This window comes from Letharia lupina (genome assembly GCF_014066315.1).
Source record: "Letharia lupina isolate WasteWater1 chromosome Unknown contig_18, whole genome shotgun sequence".
In the NCBI taxonomy this organism is placed as follows: domain Eukaryota; kingdom Fungi; phylum Ascomycota; class Lecanoromycetes; order Lecanorales; family Parmeliaceae; genus Letharia; species Letharia lupina.
In genome coordinates this window covers 238,829-254,376 of record NW_023502987.1, presented here as the reverse complement: position 1 = coordinate 254,376, position 15,548 = coordinate 238,829, and the positions used below count along the sequence as shown (strand labels likewise).

Sequence of the window (15,548 nt, the reverse complement as noted above, 5' to 3'; positions counted from 1 at the left end):
TATAATTTTTATAATAATCCCCTTTCTCTTTTTCTTAACTAATTATTATCTTATTAGATTATTAATATTCTCTTACTTAGTAATATCACCGTATTAATTATTTATAGTCTTAATATTTTTTAAAAATAAGAGCGTAGCAATAGCGCTCTAAAGGATTACTCTATAGTCTTTCTTTTTCGCTTTTTATTTAACCTCTTAAATAGCCTTCAAATTAAACTTATAGAAATCGAATTTTTTAGAGATAATAAAACGGGCGCGTATCTTCTTCTCTTTCTATAGAATACTCATATTAATCGAATAAGCTAGTAATTTTATAGAAGGGTTAATAGGTTGAAATTAGATAATAGAAGAAGGGCTAATATCGATTATATTAGGGTCATCTGCAAATCTAAAAAGTTCCTGCAAAATTTGAAATTGCTGATCGCGCGTGTGTCGCGGAAATCACAAAATCCGCCGGATCAGTAACTCTGATTAGAATCCGCCCAAATTCCGCCGGTTCAGCAACTGTCCTAAAATTTTATTAAAATTCTGCTAGATTAGCAATTTGAAGTTGCTAACCGCGAGAATAACAGCAATACACACGAAAAAAGAAAAGTTCTAATAATCGACGTTGCGACGGCAAGGTTCTACGGCGACGAGTATCAACGCCAACTCAAATTTGGCTACGGAATTGGACGATTTAATGAAATTAGTCGCGTAGGTGATACTCTGATATAGCGCATAATGATGCGTATATTGATAATGATATATATTGATATCATATGTATATAGAATAGTACTTAGAGTATATTAGAGTGCATTACGCAAAAATTTTTAAGTTGCTGAAAATTTTTGAAGTTGCTAAACTGATAGAACTGGCGGAAAGAGTTAAGATAGTTGCTGAACCGGCGGAAAGGGTTGGATATAGGCAAAGTCTGCTGAATAGGCTAAATCGTGCTTATGGTGCGGACCCGGCGGAAATCGTGCGGAAAGGAACTTTTCAGATTTGCAGATGATTATCGATAAGTAAAAAGAGTTTCTTCTTCAACTTAGAAGATTTCTTCGGTTTAGATCTCTCTTTAATAGCGTCGGCGATGATTTAAGCGGTCTCCTCATCAAATCTATTAAGGGGCCGCTTATTTCGTATACTAGTAGCTATATTTAGCGATAGCGAGGTGTGGGGAGGGTTGTGAGAATAACAATATGGTGGGCATGTCTATAGTAGGATTTTGGGTGAGGGGGGTGCTAGCCTCAATGCTAATTTTCTAGTTTCCCAATGATTACGAAAATAGGGGTAGGTGAAAAGCCATCTTTCGGCAGTGAAAGGGTATTTCTGCTCTTCAAATATGTCTCGTTGCTCTGTCCATTTCCCAAAGAGAATTACACATTTGTCAAGTAGAGATCGCAGGATACTGTGGCCTATTTGCTGTAGAAAACGCTTTCACGCTTGATCAATCGCTGTCAAGTACTAGTACTTACTAAGTCAGGCTTTTTCCCTCTCCCAATGTCAGACCGACGCAGATTCAGGAACCAGCATTCTTTATATTCACATTTCCGACCAATATAGTAGTAAAGTAGCTAGGAGGCAGAGGTAAGCCAATTCCCCCGTAGGCAGATCGACAGACTGAAGAAATCCCGATGATCCGTATACACCTGTGCTCTTTCGCCCAGCGGAAAAGGCCGACCAGAGGGTAAGAAATCTTGAGGTCATAAAAGTAACGAAGGCGTGCGACCAGCAGAGACTATAAATACCCACGAGAATCTGTCCCGCAGAGCCCTATGGCCGGAGTGCGGAGGATCGGTCGACCTGGCCGGCGAGAGTCATAGATACAGCCCCAGACAGACCGATGGTAGTGTAAGATACGAACAACTCCCACAAAGCAACCCTGTAAAACAGCCCCACCCACCTGATCCATAGCGACAGTCCAGAAACGCCCCCTTCCTCCCTCCCGCCCACCCCGCCCCGCCAAAATCCCCGCACGCCCAATGCCACCGCCCCCCCTCCCCACCCCCCGCGCCTTCCTCACCGCCCTCCTAACCAGCCTCCCTCCCCCCGAACCCACAGCCGCCAACGACGCAGCCACCTCCCTCCCCGCCCGCGCCGTCCCCGGCCTCCAGACCCTCCACGCCCTCTTCCCCACCACCCTCCTGCCCGCCCTCGACCTGCTCGATCGCCGCCTCGTCACCAAATTGCTCTACGCGCCGTCGTCGCGGGGAAACGTCGCATTGCGGGGGTCGGAGAGGATGGGATTGAGCGAGGGTGGGGGCGGGGGGAGCGTACTCTATCATGTCCGGTCGTCCGGCCGGGGCTCGCGGTGTGGGGGCTTGGGAGGGGAGACGGGCTATGAGGTCCGGGTCCGGGGGTGGAGTTGCAGCTGCGCGGCGTACGCGTTTGCGGCGTTTGGTCATCGCTGCGGTCCGGGTGGTGGGGATGAGGAGTGCGGTGGGGAGGGGATGGTGCTTGATGCGGCGTGGGGCGGATCGATGCTGGGGGAGGACGTGCCGCTTTGCAAGCATCTCCTCGCTTGCGTGTTGGCGGAGCGGTGGGACGGTGCTGGGGGGTTGGTTGAGGGGAGGGAGGTTGGGAGGGAGGAGATGGCTGGGTGGGCTGCTGGGTGGGGTGGCTGAGGGGCTTGGGGGCAGTGTGGAGATACGGATCTATGATTGCTTGCGGGCCATTGGGGATTGTTTATGTATGCTTGATTTTTGGTTTGCTATGGGCCTGTCTGATCCGTCTATTTCGTACCGTTGAACCGCTGAAATGGCTGACGTGAGTGGAGTGGTGTCGCTAGCTAATGTGCAGAAAAGGAGCCTTGGGACGTGAAGGGACACAGTTCCCGCGGCTTCTTCATCATCGAAATTTGAAATGCCTGATGGGCCATAGGACGTGGGGATAACACAGTTCCTATGGCTCTATCGCCGAATCATAAAACGTATGATGGGCTTTCGGACGTGGAAAGGAAAAAGCTCTTGGGCTTCTGTTCTGAATGTCGCAATATATCACGCCGTGAGACGTGATGATCGCAATTCCCACAGCTTTCTCGCCGAATATCGATTTCGTCCGCCAATCGTTCCTCGTCGTTCTCTATTGAATAGTCCTCCGATCATGCTTGTTGGCTGTAAAGTATGAATCATACTTCAAGGAGTCCTTGGCGAACCACCAGCACCATGGACCAGCGACGAATCACGATTCTCCTGTCTAGCCCTCCTTCGCTCAAGGATAGTAGGGCCACCAGAATTCTCCCGACCAAAACCCTCACGACCAAAACCCAAGATGCTGGTGCCTGTAGTAGAGCTCGACATGGCGTTGTCACGACCAGAGCGATAGAGTCCTCGGGTTGGAGTGGGGGACCCGTTGTTGATGGCTCGGATGGTATCGTTGCTGGTTTCGGACATTGCTTTCTTGGAGTTCTTGGTGGGTGTACTGTATACTTGACCGCTCAATATGCTGCCATTGAGGTCGTGGTTAGGGTTGGAGGCTATACGGGCGTTGTACATGGTGTTGGTGATGTCGGCCAACCCGCCTTCGTTGCTGGGTTCCTGCTTCGGGTCGCGGCTTGAAGAAATGTTGGTGATGTCTGCAAGACCCTTCAGGCCCTTGGTGTTGAAGTATGTCGCTGCTGTAATGGTGTTTCAGTGCTTCGGATACGGGCATGAACCAGTGAGAGGTGACTTACCGTTCTGGACGCGACGATCTGCTTCTTGGCGAGTGCGAATAGGGAGGGTCTTCTTGGGCGTGTCAGGTCCAATTTTGATGGTGTCAATGTCAACACCGCCTGCAACGCGAGGTTGAAGGCTGTACTCGTAATCTGGGTTCATGACCTCCTTGCTTGGGCTTGAGCCGAGAACGATGTGGTCGGGCTTGACCTCCTATACACCAAGAGTCAGATCTCAGAGACTCAAGGCCTGGAGAAGGCTCAACATACCCAATTGATGATAGGATAGTTGGCAGGATCGAATGGTGGAACCTCATATCCATTCGCCTCAGCCTGAACAATAGCCAGCTCCGCTCCTTTCTTGAAGTAAGGATTATCCTGACTGTCAAGGGTGTCGATCCGACGCTGGATGGCCTCTTCCTGGATCACATGCTAAGTGAGTCATCAGCAACAACCACAAGAGCTTGAACGAGAAGAATGGAGCACTCACCTCCCTCAAACCTGCAAATCTATGCTTCAACGCCTTGACGATAGATTTGGTGCTGAACTCGCATTGTGCCTCCATGTGGCAGATGAACTCGTCCATGTCGTCGTTCCAGCACGAGGGCAGTTGACTTCCGGAAGGCATGTTCTTAGGTTCGCGGGCTGATGTGCCAGGGTGGTCTTTGATAAGATTGGTAGCTGTGTGAGTGTTGCCCTCACCAGGACGTCGGTAGCTCCCACTGGGGCGATTGTTGTTGCTTCCACGGACGGAAGTGTTGCTGATTTCGGTCGACATGGTGTTAGGTATTTGGCGAAGACGGGACTTCCGCTGACGGGCGCTTCGCTCAATCAACTCCCAAACTTCCTCGTCGATGACTAAATCTGAGACTGAGTCTAAGGATTCTGGCTCAGCCGCTATGGATATGCTGACGTGATCCAGCCAAGTGTAGATTTTCAGGAGGAGCTCTGGCTTGATGTTGTTCTGGTGTGAGTGAAGGATTACTGGAGAGGCAGTGTTGTTAGAAATTTGACGAGTCTGAAAATCCTCGGAAGGTCTTGGCGCCAGTTCCTGAAGGGCCGCAAAGGTTTGTTGCTTGGTCGTCGAATGCAAAGTAGTTCCGCTCAGTGAGGTCCGCTGCTGAACTGCAGGAGCTGAGTACAACTGTGATCGGCGGGTCTCAAAGACGGGGCCGGATCCAATATCGATACGGATTTGGACGAGCTGATCAGGGTATCTCTCGCGATACTCTTCCAAAGGGATAGTATCTTCAAGGATAAAAGGCCTGCAATTATACGTGAACAGCTTGAGGGTGCGGGGAATTGGAAGACCGATAGATTCCTTGTCAATCTTCTTCTTATCGGCTGCTGTAAGAGGCACGCGCTTGCCAAGGGAGGCGGTGTTTTCTGCTACTCGCTTGTTGTGTTGAGGCGCGAAGACGTCAGCTAGCGCACCTGGCCAGGAGAACTCCTCGTTCTCTTCTATGTCAGTGGCCTCGTGGAATTTGGGCTTGGTCTTGCTGAGCTCCTCGCAGTGTTTCTCACGCTGCAAGCGAAAGGGAAGAGACCTGGTGCCAAATGTCAGCTACGGAAGTGAGGTGAGGCCTCGAGGAGGTTGTAGTATGAGGTAGCGTGCTTGGAAGTGATGTCAGGTAGGTAGATCGCAACAAGGCTTGGTAGAAAGACAGAGTTCAGCTCAGAGCTTCCCCATCAAGCTTGAGAGTGCGTAGCACGAAAGTGGAGGGTGGTGAACTTTGCCATTCTCACTCATGTGTTCAGACTTTGGATGGGAAAGCAGTATGATCGACAGGGTCCTCGCTTACATTTTGAATTAACGCTCCCGTCGTTAGGGCTTTATAAGTAAACAACTTGCATCCCGTTTCAAACACAAAAGCAGTAGCAACAATTAATGGCTGATGTCTTGGTGTATGACTTGGTATGTGATTGTGATAATGAGATTACAAGAGGAAGTGAACCTTTGCAGACTGTGCAAAAAGCTCGGCGCACTAGTCATAGTAAGCGCATATGCCAAAAGAAACGGGGATATGTTTTGTAGCACACTTAGATCTCCGGCCGGTGTCCGGACAGTGTATTCGTTGCTTGTTTGGAAACTCTGTCTCCGGTTCACTTGAGGGACAGGGCGGGCTGATGTCTGTGACCGGTGGCTTGGTCATAGGCTAGTGTCCCACCAGGCCTGCTTCTTTATCGCTCAAAGGGTGGCTTCAGGATTCTCTGCATTCATCATTTACATAGGTATGCAAGATTTCAGCATAGGAGATAGAGAAGCATAAGGGTCATATCATGTCAGGTCAATACAGTCAGGATGGTCATTTCTTTCACGGCGAACATAAGGAGTATGAACTCGAAGCCATTGCACAAAGCCTTCGAGGAGCTGGCAAGTTTACAATGCGTATGCAGTACAAAATGGTGTACAAACCATGTCCTCCGCCCTGCAAGCTCAGGATCCTTCCAGTGGCTTCGTTGAAAAGTCCAATCAAACATGCTTTTGGTCCAGATGGCCTTCATTTGGCATGCCAAAGATCGAGGAATTTGGAGGTGAGACCTACTATTTCAGCCCAATCCTGCTAAGGAGACTGCCGGTCGTACTTGAAGATGAAGACTTGTCCCCCTCAAAGACCCCCAGTAGGCTCTTCCACACTTGCCCTGGTTCTTGGCTTGCATCGATTGGCTTCCAGATCCCCGTTTTCTTGTAGTAGGCTACCACTGGCGAGGTCTGGTCATGATAGACCCCAAGTCGCTTCTTCAGTGTATCCGCATTATCATCGGATCTCTGGATCAATGGCTCGCCGGTCACGTCATCCTTCATCGTCTCTTTTGGCGGATTGAAGATCTTGTGATATGACCGGCCGGAAGCTGGGTGAATCAGGCGCCCTGTTATCCGGGCGACCAGAAGGCCATCGTCGATTTGTAGCTCGACGGCGTGTTGAAGTTTTTGGCTCTTCGCTGTCAGCATGCCATCTAGTCGCTCAGCTTGTGCGACTGTTCGCGGGAAGCCGTCAAGTATGAAGCTGTGAAGCCGAATTAGCCAACGTGCCTACAGAGCTTCCCGAACCCCCCCCTACCCTTGTTTGCAATCTTGGTTGTTCTCCAATTCACCTTTTATCATGTTGATCATGATCTCATCGCTGACCAACCCGCCCTGATCCATTATCTTCTTGGCTTCCCTCCCGAGCGAGGTCTTCTTTGCTACCTGAGATCGCAGCATGTCCCCTGTTGCCTAGAATAGATCGTTAGCATTCACGGCCGGATCGCACACAAGGCATTGTTGAGACAGCCTACCAAATGGCAGGCACAGTACTTGTCCTGGATCTTCGGTGCCTGGGTTCCCTTGCCTATACGAAACGTAAGCTCTAGCGCGAGAAGGCTTTCTGGGTGGTTGGGCCCGTACCAGCTCCAGGAGGACCCATTAAAATCATCCGGACGGATTGAAGGGGTTTCTTCGAGCTGCCCGCCGGAGGTGACCCATCACCATGCCCTAACTTGGCCTCCAACTGCTGCACCCGAGATTCCAGCTTATGGATGGTATCTCGAAGAGCTTCAACCGTGTCGTCTGTGATGGGAGCCATTGCGGATTGAAAGGACGCGGACGGGGCCTGACCAAGGCAGAGGAGGATCTGGCGAGCTGAGGAAGCGTACACGGTTCTGTATACTGCAACCTGGGTCCGATGGGCGGAGAGAAGGACCGGCTGTTGGTGGAGAGAGCTCCTAGCGCAATTTGGGTCCGCCTGGGGCGCCGTAGCTTTAGCTTAGTCATCAATTTTTTTGGTACACAGCCAATTCACAGTTGTCCTCGCCCTCCGGAGTTCCAATCCAAGTTCCTCCAAAATACTGTGCAACGTTGATTGCTGATTTCTCCATCAGGCAGCTATGCACATGCACATAACCTCCGCCCGAGCCCAGACGATCTGTGGGGAAGCCCGGCATTCCAGCATTCTTCAGCACGTCAACAAGAAGAAGTTAAGAACAACAAGCTACATTGTCGACGGGAACACTCAACAATCTCAAATCTTCGGGAGTTACTGTCAGTGCCGCCGGTCTGGTGGGTGTCCCCAATTTCAGAGGAGGAATCCCCTCTACGAATACGGTACTCCAGGCGGCAAAAATACACATCATTGGTCCTTGTCTCTTTTGGGGACTACAGCCCGAATTGAAGACTTTCATTCCATTTCTCTCACACTCAAATGGAAGTCCTCGGCTATTGCCATCGCTGGCACAATGAATCTACCTACAAGAAGATTGACTGGCAATGACATGTCATTCGGTGGTTCTTTTAATTGCCTCATTTTGGGAATTTAGCCTTGCGCATATTGGCGCATGTGGTTCACGAGATGAGCATGTAACATGTGGATATCGCCGGCCTTAATGAGTGAGTAGCCGTTGAGAAACCATTGGTTCTGACATCCATAACCAAAGTCTCATCCAGTTGGCCGTTGTTATGTAAGAAATTCCAGACGGAAACTCGCAACGATGGCACATGATGATTATGATTATTATGATGATTATGATGATTATGATTATGATGATTATGATTATGATGATTATGATTATTATTGTTATGATTGCATTGCGTAGAATTAGGCGTCTCATCTCCTCTGCCCTGACGCTACTGCGGGTTCCATGGTCCAACAAATCGCAGTGTCGCATTGTCTGATGTAAGCGGAATAATATCAAATACCCCTGACACTGCCTATTACCGGATAAAGGGCGCTACCGAGTAAAGAAATGTTAATTTCCCTTTTTCAAAGCCCCTGAGCCAATCATCACGTCTCAAACGCTTGCGAAAAAGAAAGCAAAGTCCGGAAACAAAGCACACTAATCCCTAAATTTACATCTCTTTATCCACCTCCCCCCCCCCACCCCTTTTTTCGACAGGGTTCCTGTTTCCTTAGGTTCCCTGTTCCTTCCCCCGTTAATTTCGTCCGTCTCTCTCGCACTTTTCAACTTCTCTTCATTAGCATCACTCCTTTACGCTATCGACGACAGCAACGAACAGCAACCACGACGACGCCCAACTGCTTGAAGCAGTCTTGCACTTTCACTCCTTCAAGTGCACGTCCGTCTTCATTATAGATTATCAATTTATCAATCCAATTCCTCATCATCATCATCATCATCATCACATACCTAAACATTCTTTAGTCGCATCAAACACACGGTCGCAAAAATGAAATACTCGACAATCGCCCTCGCGGCCATGCCTGGCTTCTTTGCTCTCGCCTCTGGTCTTGGTACCTTCACCATCAAGAACTCTTGCGGTACAGACATTCATTATGTCCACGACGTCGACTCCTGCGAGACAGTCTTGACCATCCCCGCCGGCAGCAGCTCCGACCCTTGTACCTACCAGACCAAAGCCGATGGATCTGGCGGTCCATCGGTCAAAATCGCCCTCGAAACAACCATCTGCTCTGACATTCCCCCACCGATAACTCAATTCGAGTACACTGTTGGCTGGGCAGAGAAGGTCTTCACCGATTTGTCCAACATCAACGGTATCCCTTATCCCTTCATGGCGGGCGGTGTCAAGTTGACCAGCTCCGACAACTCAGTCAGCGTTTCCTGCGCTGCAGGCATTGAAGACTGCGCGGCAGCGTACAACACCCCCACCGAGAACTCTGCCACCACTGCTGCTCCGGAGACTGCGGATCTGCTGGTCGAAATCTGCTGGGACAAGCCAGGTGCATATGGAAGTGGGAGTTCAAGCGGCAGCTCGTCTCCAGCACCAGCACCAGTGTCGCCCGTCGTAGTACCTGGCAATCCCATTGTCCATGAACAGTCGGAGGCGCCACCCTCGAGCCCTGCCCCCGCACCTTCCCCATCTCCCTCGCCATCACCGTCGCCTTCACCGTCGCCATCACCATCTCCCTCGCCATCGCCCTCGCCTTCGCCTTCGCCCTCGCCATCGCCCTCGCCATCACCATCGCCATCACCATCACCATCTCCATCGCCCAGCCCAGTGGTGGTGGAAGATGAGGTCGAGGTCATCATCACCGTCACAGAAACCGCCCCGATCGTCTGGGTCACCGAGCACGTTGGCGGTTCTCAACAACGGAAGCGCGACCACGATCACCTCCACCAACATGCTCACAACAAAATCCACAAGAAGCGACACGGCGCATAGCCTCATCATATATACGCCTACGTTCACGCTTTTCCCTTACCATATTCTTCAAGCATTGGATTCGCATCATATTTCGCGACGTGGCGCGGCGCTGTACCGGGTGGGAGCAGGGCTCTCTTCTACATCTGCCATGTTGTCCAAATGCCTCAGTCGCCTTACCAGGTGCAGGTGATATGGACAACGTGCGCATTCTTCTCACAGCGATGGGAAACTTGTCACGAATGGATGTCATCAAGCTATATCGATATGCCATCTAATCACCACATTCGCTTCATTTTACATAAGCCATTTGATGGGGGGAGGGATGATCGTGCGGGGGAGATACAATTACATTTCTGTAAACACCATTTACCAGTTTTCATTTGTTGTGTGGGGCGCGTTTTAGGCGATGAGCAAGCGTGGAGCCAAAGGGGAAGTGCTGGGTGCATCGTCAAGCAAAGCAAACCAATAAAAAAACTTTCAAAACCCATGCTGTACCCAGACTGTGATCCCCTCTTAGCGCTTGGTCCCCTTCCCTTCCCTCCCCAAGTCCCCATCGATGAATCTCCACAGAGCATCCCGCGTCGCGCAAGCACATGTACATATGCACTCATCGCAATCCAGGGCCGATCAGCCAGGGCCCGAGAACCCTATCGTCTATGCCTGTCATCCATCATGCATGCAGTCGGCAAGCCTCCAAGTCAACCGCCCTTCCTCCCTTCCCCCCACACGCTCGCTTCCCGGTCCAGTACGTACCTGAGATCCATGACCTGTCCTCAACATACATCATTTGACCCTGCCCGGACCTTTTCATCCCATGTTGCTTCCTTCCCAGTGCCCACCCGCCGCCCCCCCCCCCCCAAGTCCAACGTCTGCACCAAACCCCAAGTCCAACATCGAGACCTCTGTACCTTGGCTGAGGGCGACGTCGCCAAAGCTGAAACTCTCCGGTCCGTCTCGAACGTAAGACCCTCCTCCCTCAGGTTTGCGCGCGATGGGTTCGGCCACGTCGGAACAGCGAGTGCGATTGCGGGGGGGAGTTGAGGCGAGGCCGTCGGATTGGAATTGCGTATCTGTCAGATGAGAGCGAGCCGCTATTTCTGTGGGTATGCAGCATGCGAGCTACGGAGTATCTACCTACCTACGCTGGCTACATATCGGTCGTTCGATGAAGACTTCGTCACAGGGCGTTTCAATCATTGACCTTGGTCGCTTGAGTCCTTTTGGCAGTACACGACTTTGCTTTACTTTATGAGGACTCGGTTCAGCCACCAATTCTTCTTGGAGTATCCAGCACAGCTACTTCGGCGACACCTTCGCGAGCCTGGGACTAATTGGCGGCCTTGAACGGACTTTCTGAAGCCTTCAGACTTGCAACGATCTATGCTTTGCCATCGTCGTACCTCAAGACGGTAAATAGTTTGCTAGATGAGAATCTACCCATGTGAGTACGCGACGGGCTTTCTGTGAGAACAGGATACATCCAAGGGAGACGGGGGGAGACGGAGGGAGAAAGTCTCATGCCCAAATCCGCTCCGGCAACGGCGAAGGATTCCCTCTGTGATCATCAGATATGAGACTTGCCCAGTCACAGATTCTGGTATCCTTTAACAGGGTATCTGCCATCAGATCTGTATATGACCGAAATGCCTGACAGAAGGCTTTTCCTTTACGATCATTAGCTTCCCCCTCATGGATGCAACCTTGATTTCAGGCAGGCATGGAAGACATTGTCTTGGATGGGAAGTCCTTGCCATTCCGGACTTGTCGGCAGGGTTTCACTGAAGGCTTGGCACGAGTACCTTACCTACATTACTGAGCTTGAAGGCCAGCACCAGAAGCAGAATTGACCAAAGGTGTTTCAAGCAACTCCAAGGATCTAAAGTAAACCCTTGCGATGCCCATGGGATACTAGCGTTGTTCCTAGCAAATCGCTGGTCACAACCCACCTTGACCCTGCGAGGAACCTCCTAGCCACCATACTTGCTGTCACGCTGACCTTGAGATCTATCAGGGATTCAACGATATGTGTGAGTTCATCGTGTATTGCAGCTTGATAAGAACACTATTGAATAGAACACTATCTATGTCGTAGCTAAGATGGGTTCCACTGTGACGAAGTACTGGTGGCATGTATTCGCAGACAGTCAGCCCATTGTGATGGATACAATGGGTCGCTCTTCTCTCATGTCTGACGAGCATTCGGGCTTCGTTTCCGCTCCGCTTCGTCGTATCAATCATCGCTATAAGCGTCATCCATGCCATATTCCTTTCATATGTGGCTGACCACTAAATCGTCGCCTGCCACTGCTGCAAAACCACACGGAATGCAGTCTCTTGAGAGCTATTTTTTTTTGAATGCTCCGACCACAATCCTGATATTGCATGACGCTATGGAATATCCTGATGTCTTTCACAAGCCGACACTTGTTTTTCTTCATCTTCTTCGCAGTCGCTCACGGACTAGCCCCTCTGTCTCCAGATCCAGCTATCAATTTTTCCAATCCGGCCTTCGACAGCTTCAAGCACTCTCGCGACCCTCAATACGCCCAGCGCAACTCCTCATGTACAATTCACCAACGCTACCAACGACGCTTGTCCTTCGCCATGGCCGCATCTACGGGTCCGGCTTGAACAAGGAAAGCCGTCTAGACGCTTGGAAGAGCATCCCGACCGATTCCGAGTCCATCACCTACGGTAGTCGGATGAAAGGCACCTGTGAGGGCCCGCTTTCCACATCGGCTCCTGCGCGGCAAGGTCAACGCTCCGGTTCTCGGGGTCACGGTGCGGGAGTTCTGATACCGACGTTTCGTCGCTCTGTGCGCCATCGGAGTTGCCGCACGCGCTACTGGCGATGCGGCAAAGGACGCTGCATCCTCGACGGATGCCGAACACGTCTGAGACGAATGCGTGTTGCGCGGCGAGAGCACGCGGCTACGGCCGGTCGGTGGCTTGAGTGGAGGGTTGGGTGGGTGGGTAGGACGGGGTTTTTTCCCATGGATGAGACCGTGGACTGCTTTGACTACTGCATCCTCCGCTGTCGATTTGCTGGCCTGTCATCCAGGTCCAGTCTTACCGGCCGGATGTATCGTGCATGCCTAAGTCATAGTACCAAGACGAAGGCGATCGCACCGAGCTGTCAGGCACAACTGCCACTCGCCCAATTCACGCATTTTGCTTCGTTCGGCAATATCCCCCATCTCGTCGGAAATCCGTGCAGGTTCCACGATGGCGGAAAGGGGGGGTTGTGATAGGTCAGTGCTGCATTTTTCTGTCTGTCTATCCTATCTACCAAATATCTCCGAGTGTCCGCGCCATCAAACCTACGGAACAACAGCTGAGACGATTCCAAACGCCTCCGTACACCTGCACGGCACCGGTGGACCGAGAGTTCGACATGGCATCTTGGCTCGGGGTCTGGGCGGCCGCTGTCGCGGTCAACGAGATGGGCATTCAGAGAGGCCTGGCCGGCGTTTCGTCCGGAGTTGGTAGGGTGTTTCCCCCCCCCTCTTCCCTACTCCATCCTGTTAGAATATCGTACTACCTACCCTATCCCTCTCTCCTCACCGACAAAGAGCGAGAATCTCGCCGCAGCCTCGACGTTTGTTTGTTCTTCCCTCTTCTTCTTCTCCCTCTTCTTCTTCTTCTTCTTCTTCTTCTCCTTCCTCTTCTTCTTCCTCTCCTTCTTCTTCTTCTCCTCCTCCTCCTCCTCCTCCTCCTCCTCCTTCTTCTCTCTCTCTCTATCCTACCCCATCGACAACGCAAAGAAACCGGCCAAAACGCTCATCCATCCCTCACTCACCCATCCATTCCCTCACATACTCATACCACACACTCCGTCTCTACCACCGATCCGTGGTGGCTGTCACATCGGGTGCGAGATCTGGCCGCGCAGGCGCGGTTCATGAGGTACGTCTCGATCTATGGATTGCGTGCACGCACTCGGAACGGGGAAACGTGGTCACTGCGCGCGCGGGTTTTTTACGTACGGCGATCGCGCAACAGGACGGTGGGTGCAGGGATTTGAATCTGGCGGTACTGGTGCGGTGATGTGTTTGTTGAGGATGAAATTCTGGATGGCTCGCGTAGGTTCGCGTTGGAGGGATTGGTTGGGCAGTGGGGGTTTGGATTGTTTGAGATGATGGCCGAAAGAAACATCGCGAAGAAGGTCTTCCATTACTCTAGTTGAGATTTCTGGAGCAGCTATGAAGCCGAGATCTATATACCTTCCTTAGGCTCCGTCTACACCCAGTCCCTCGGCTCCCTTAGCACTTTCGCCAACCTCTCCTCTCTGCTGCCTTTGTCCGCGTCATGCATGTACATCCACCTCGCCGTCAACGGCAGACTCATCAGGATACTCTCAACCCTCGCGCCAGGCGTGTTCAGGCCGAAACTCGTGCCTCTGTCGTGGACGAGGTTGAACTCGACATATCGTCCCCTTCTCAGCTGCTGCCATTCCTTTTCTCTTTCTGTAAAGGGCATGTCTTTTCGCTTTTCGATGAGGGGGAGGTAGGAGGGCAGGAAAGCGGTCGAGCAATCCTTGACGAATGAGAAGAGTTGTTCCTGCTCCTTTTCTTCTTCGTCCAAGTCGTCAAAGAATATACCTCCGATCCCGCGAGATTCGCCTCGGTGGGGAATGTAGAAGTATTTATCGCACCATTGCTTGAAGCGCGGATAGTAGCCTCGATCGTGCTTATCGCATGCCTCTTTGATCGTGCGGTGGAAGTGTATAGCGTCTTCGTCGAATAGGTATGAAGGTGTAAGATCCGTGCCGCCACCAAACCACCAGGCGTTGCAGTTGCCTTCCGCGTCCATGGTTTCGAAGTAGCGGTAGTTGAAGTGCACGGTTGGCGCATTGGGGTTCTGAGGGTGCAAAACACAGCTGAGACCTGCTGCGAAGAATTCGAGACTTTTGACGTCTGGGTCTAAGGCTTTGTGGTTCACGCGCATCTTCTCGATGGCTGGGCGAGGAAGGGTGCCGTAGACTATGCTTGTATTGACGCCCGCTTTTTCAAAGACGGTACCATCTTGAAGCACGCACGAGGTTCCACCACCACCATTCGGCCGCGTCCAGGTATCTGTGCGGAACTTCTTCTTCGAAGGGTCCAGAGTTTCGAGAGTTGAGACGATCTCCTTCTGCTGAGCTTTGAGGAACTCTTCCATGCGGAGACGCATGGGCGAGGAGGGCGTTACGCCTGATTCGCGCTTCACGAGGGTGTCTCGGTCTGCGATGGAGGGGGGTTCGAGTTGTAGGGGGGAGGAGAACTGGCATGCATGTAGGTGAGCTTTCGAAATGAGTTGGGAGGAAGCAAAGGTACCATGGAGTAGATTAGGGAGCCGCAGAGGACGACGCCGAGCGATATACGCCAGTAGGGAGCAGCAACTCCTCCCGATTTGGGGTTCGCGTTGGGTGAATTGCTAGGTATGGAGGATGGGTTTGCTGGTGTTGCCTTGGATTTCGTTCCCACCAGCGGTTTGCGCTTAGGTGGATCGATATATGGTCGTGGTTTCGCTGATTGATTGGTCGAAGAGTATGGGCGAATTGGGCGAGAGTAATAACGCCTTAGTGGCTTTCGGCAGGAAAATGCATCTTGCAAGAATGGATTGCCTGCCCATCGCATGCAAGTCTTTGTGGGAGCCATTGGGGAAAGACTCTGTCAAACAAAAAGCTGTGAGAGAAATGGCTGAACGAGTTCGTTTCAGATGGCACGGAGTTTGTCTGTTCAAGATCGAGGTTGGTACATTGGCTTGTAGAGACTCGGAGAAATTCAGTGACGCTTCTTTTTGATGAAGAGCTATTCCTAATTTGACCA

At 51.4% G+C, this 15,548-nt stretch overlaps 5 protein-coding genes across 5 annotated transcripts; 1 reads left to right on the top strand and 4 right to left on the bottom strand.

Annotated features, from left to right (window-relative positions):
• Positions 1-3,117: 3,117 nt before the first annotated feature.
• On the bottom strand, positions 3,118-5,385 carry HO133_003597 (uncharacterized protein; the record flags this gene model as incomplete). Its single annotated transcript, XM_037294519.1, has 5 exons — positions 3,118-3,599; positions 3,657-3,849; positions 3,906-4,067; positions 4,126-5,160; positions 5,368-5,385. 5 exons carry the CDS (start codon positions 5,383-5,385, stop codon positions 3,118-3,120), a joined length of 1,890 nt encoding a protein of 629 aa, XP_037149207.1.
• A 795-nt stretch (positions 5,386-6,180) lies between these two features.
• On the bottom strand, positions 6,181-7,201 carry HO133_003596 (uncharacterized protein; the record flags this gene model as incomplete). The annotated part of the gene is made up of 3 exons (XM_037294518.1): positions 6,181-6,643; positions 6,698-6,845; positions 7,024-7,201. The coding sequence occupies 3 exons, from the start codon at positions 7,199-7,201 to the stop codon at positions 6,181-6,183; spliced, it is 789 nt and encodes a 262-aa protein (XP_037149206.1).
• A 1,598-nt stretch (positions 7,202-8,799) lies between these two features.
• HO133_003595 (uncharacterized protein) lies at positions 8,800-9,756 on the top strand (the record flags this gene model as incomplete). The annotated part of the gene is made up of 2 exons (XM_037294517.1): positions 8,800-9,325; positions 9,635-9,756. The coding sequence occupies 2 exons, from the start codon at positions 8,800-8,802 to the stop codon at positions 9,754-9,756; spliced, it is 648 nt and encodes a 215-aa protein (XP_037149205.1).
• Positions 9,757-13,279: 3,523 nt separating this feature from the next.
• HO133_003594 (uncharacterized protein) lies at positions 13,280-13,912 on the bottom strand (the record flags this gene model as incomplete). Its single annotated transcript, XM_037294516.1, has 2 exons — positions 13,280-13,475; positions 13,725-13,912. The coding sequence occupies 2 exons, from the start codon at positions 13,910-13,912 to the stop codon at positions 13,280-13,282; spliced, it is 384 nt and encodes a 127-aa protein (XP_037149204.1).
• Positions 13,913-13,977: 65 nt separating this feature from the next.
• HO133_003593 (uncharacterized protein) lies at positions 13,978-15,377 on the bottom strand (the record flags this gene model as incomplete). The annotated part of the gene is made up of 2 exons (XM_037294515.1): positions 13,978-15,000; positions 15,054-15,377. 2 exons carry the CDS (start codon positions 15,375-15,377, stop codon positions 13,978-13,980), a joined length of 1,347 nt encoding a protein of 448 aa, XP_037149203.1.
• Between the last annotated feature and the right edge of the window lie 171 nt (positions 15,378-15,548).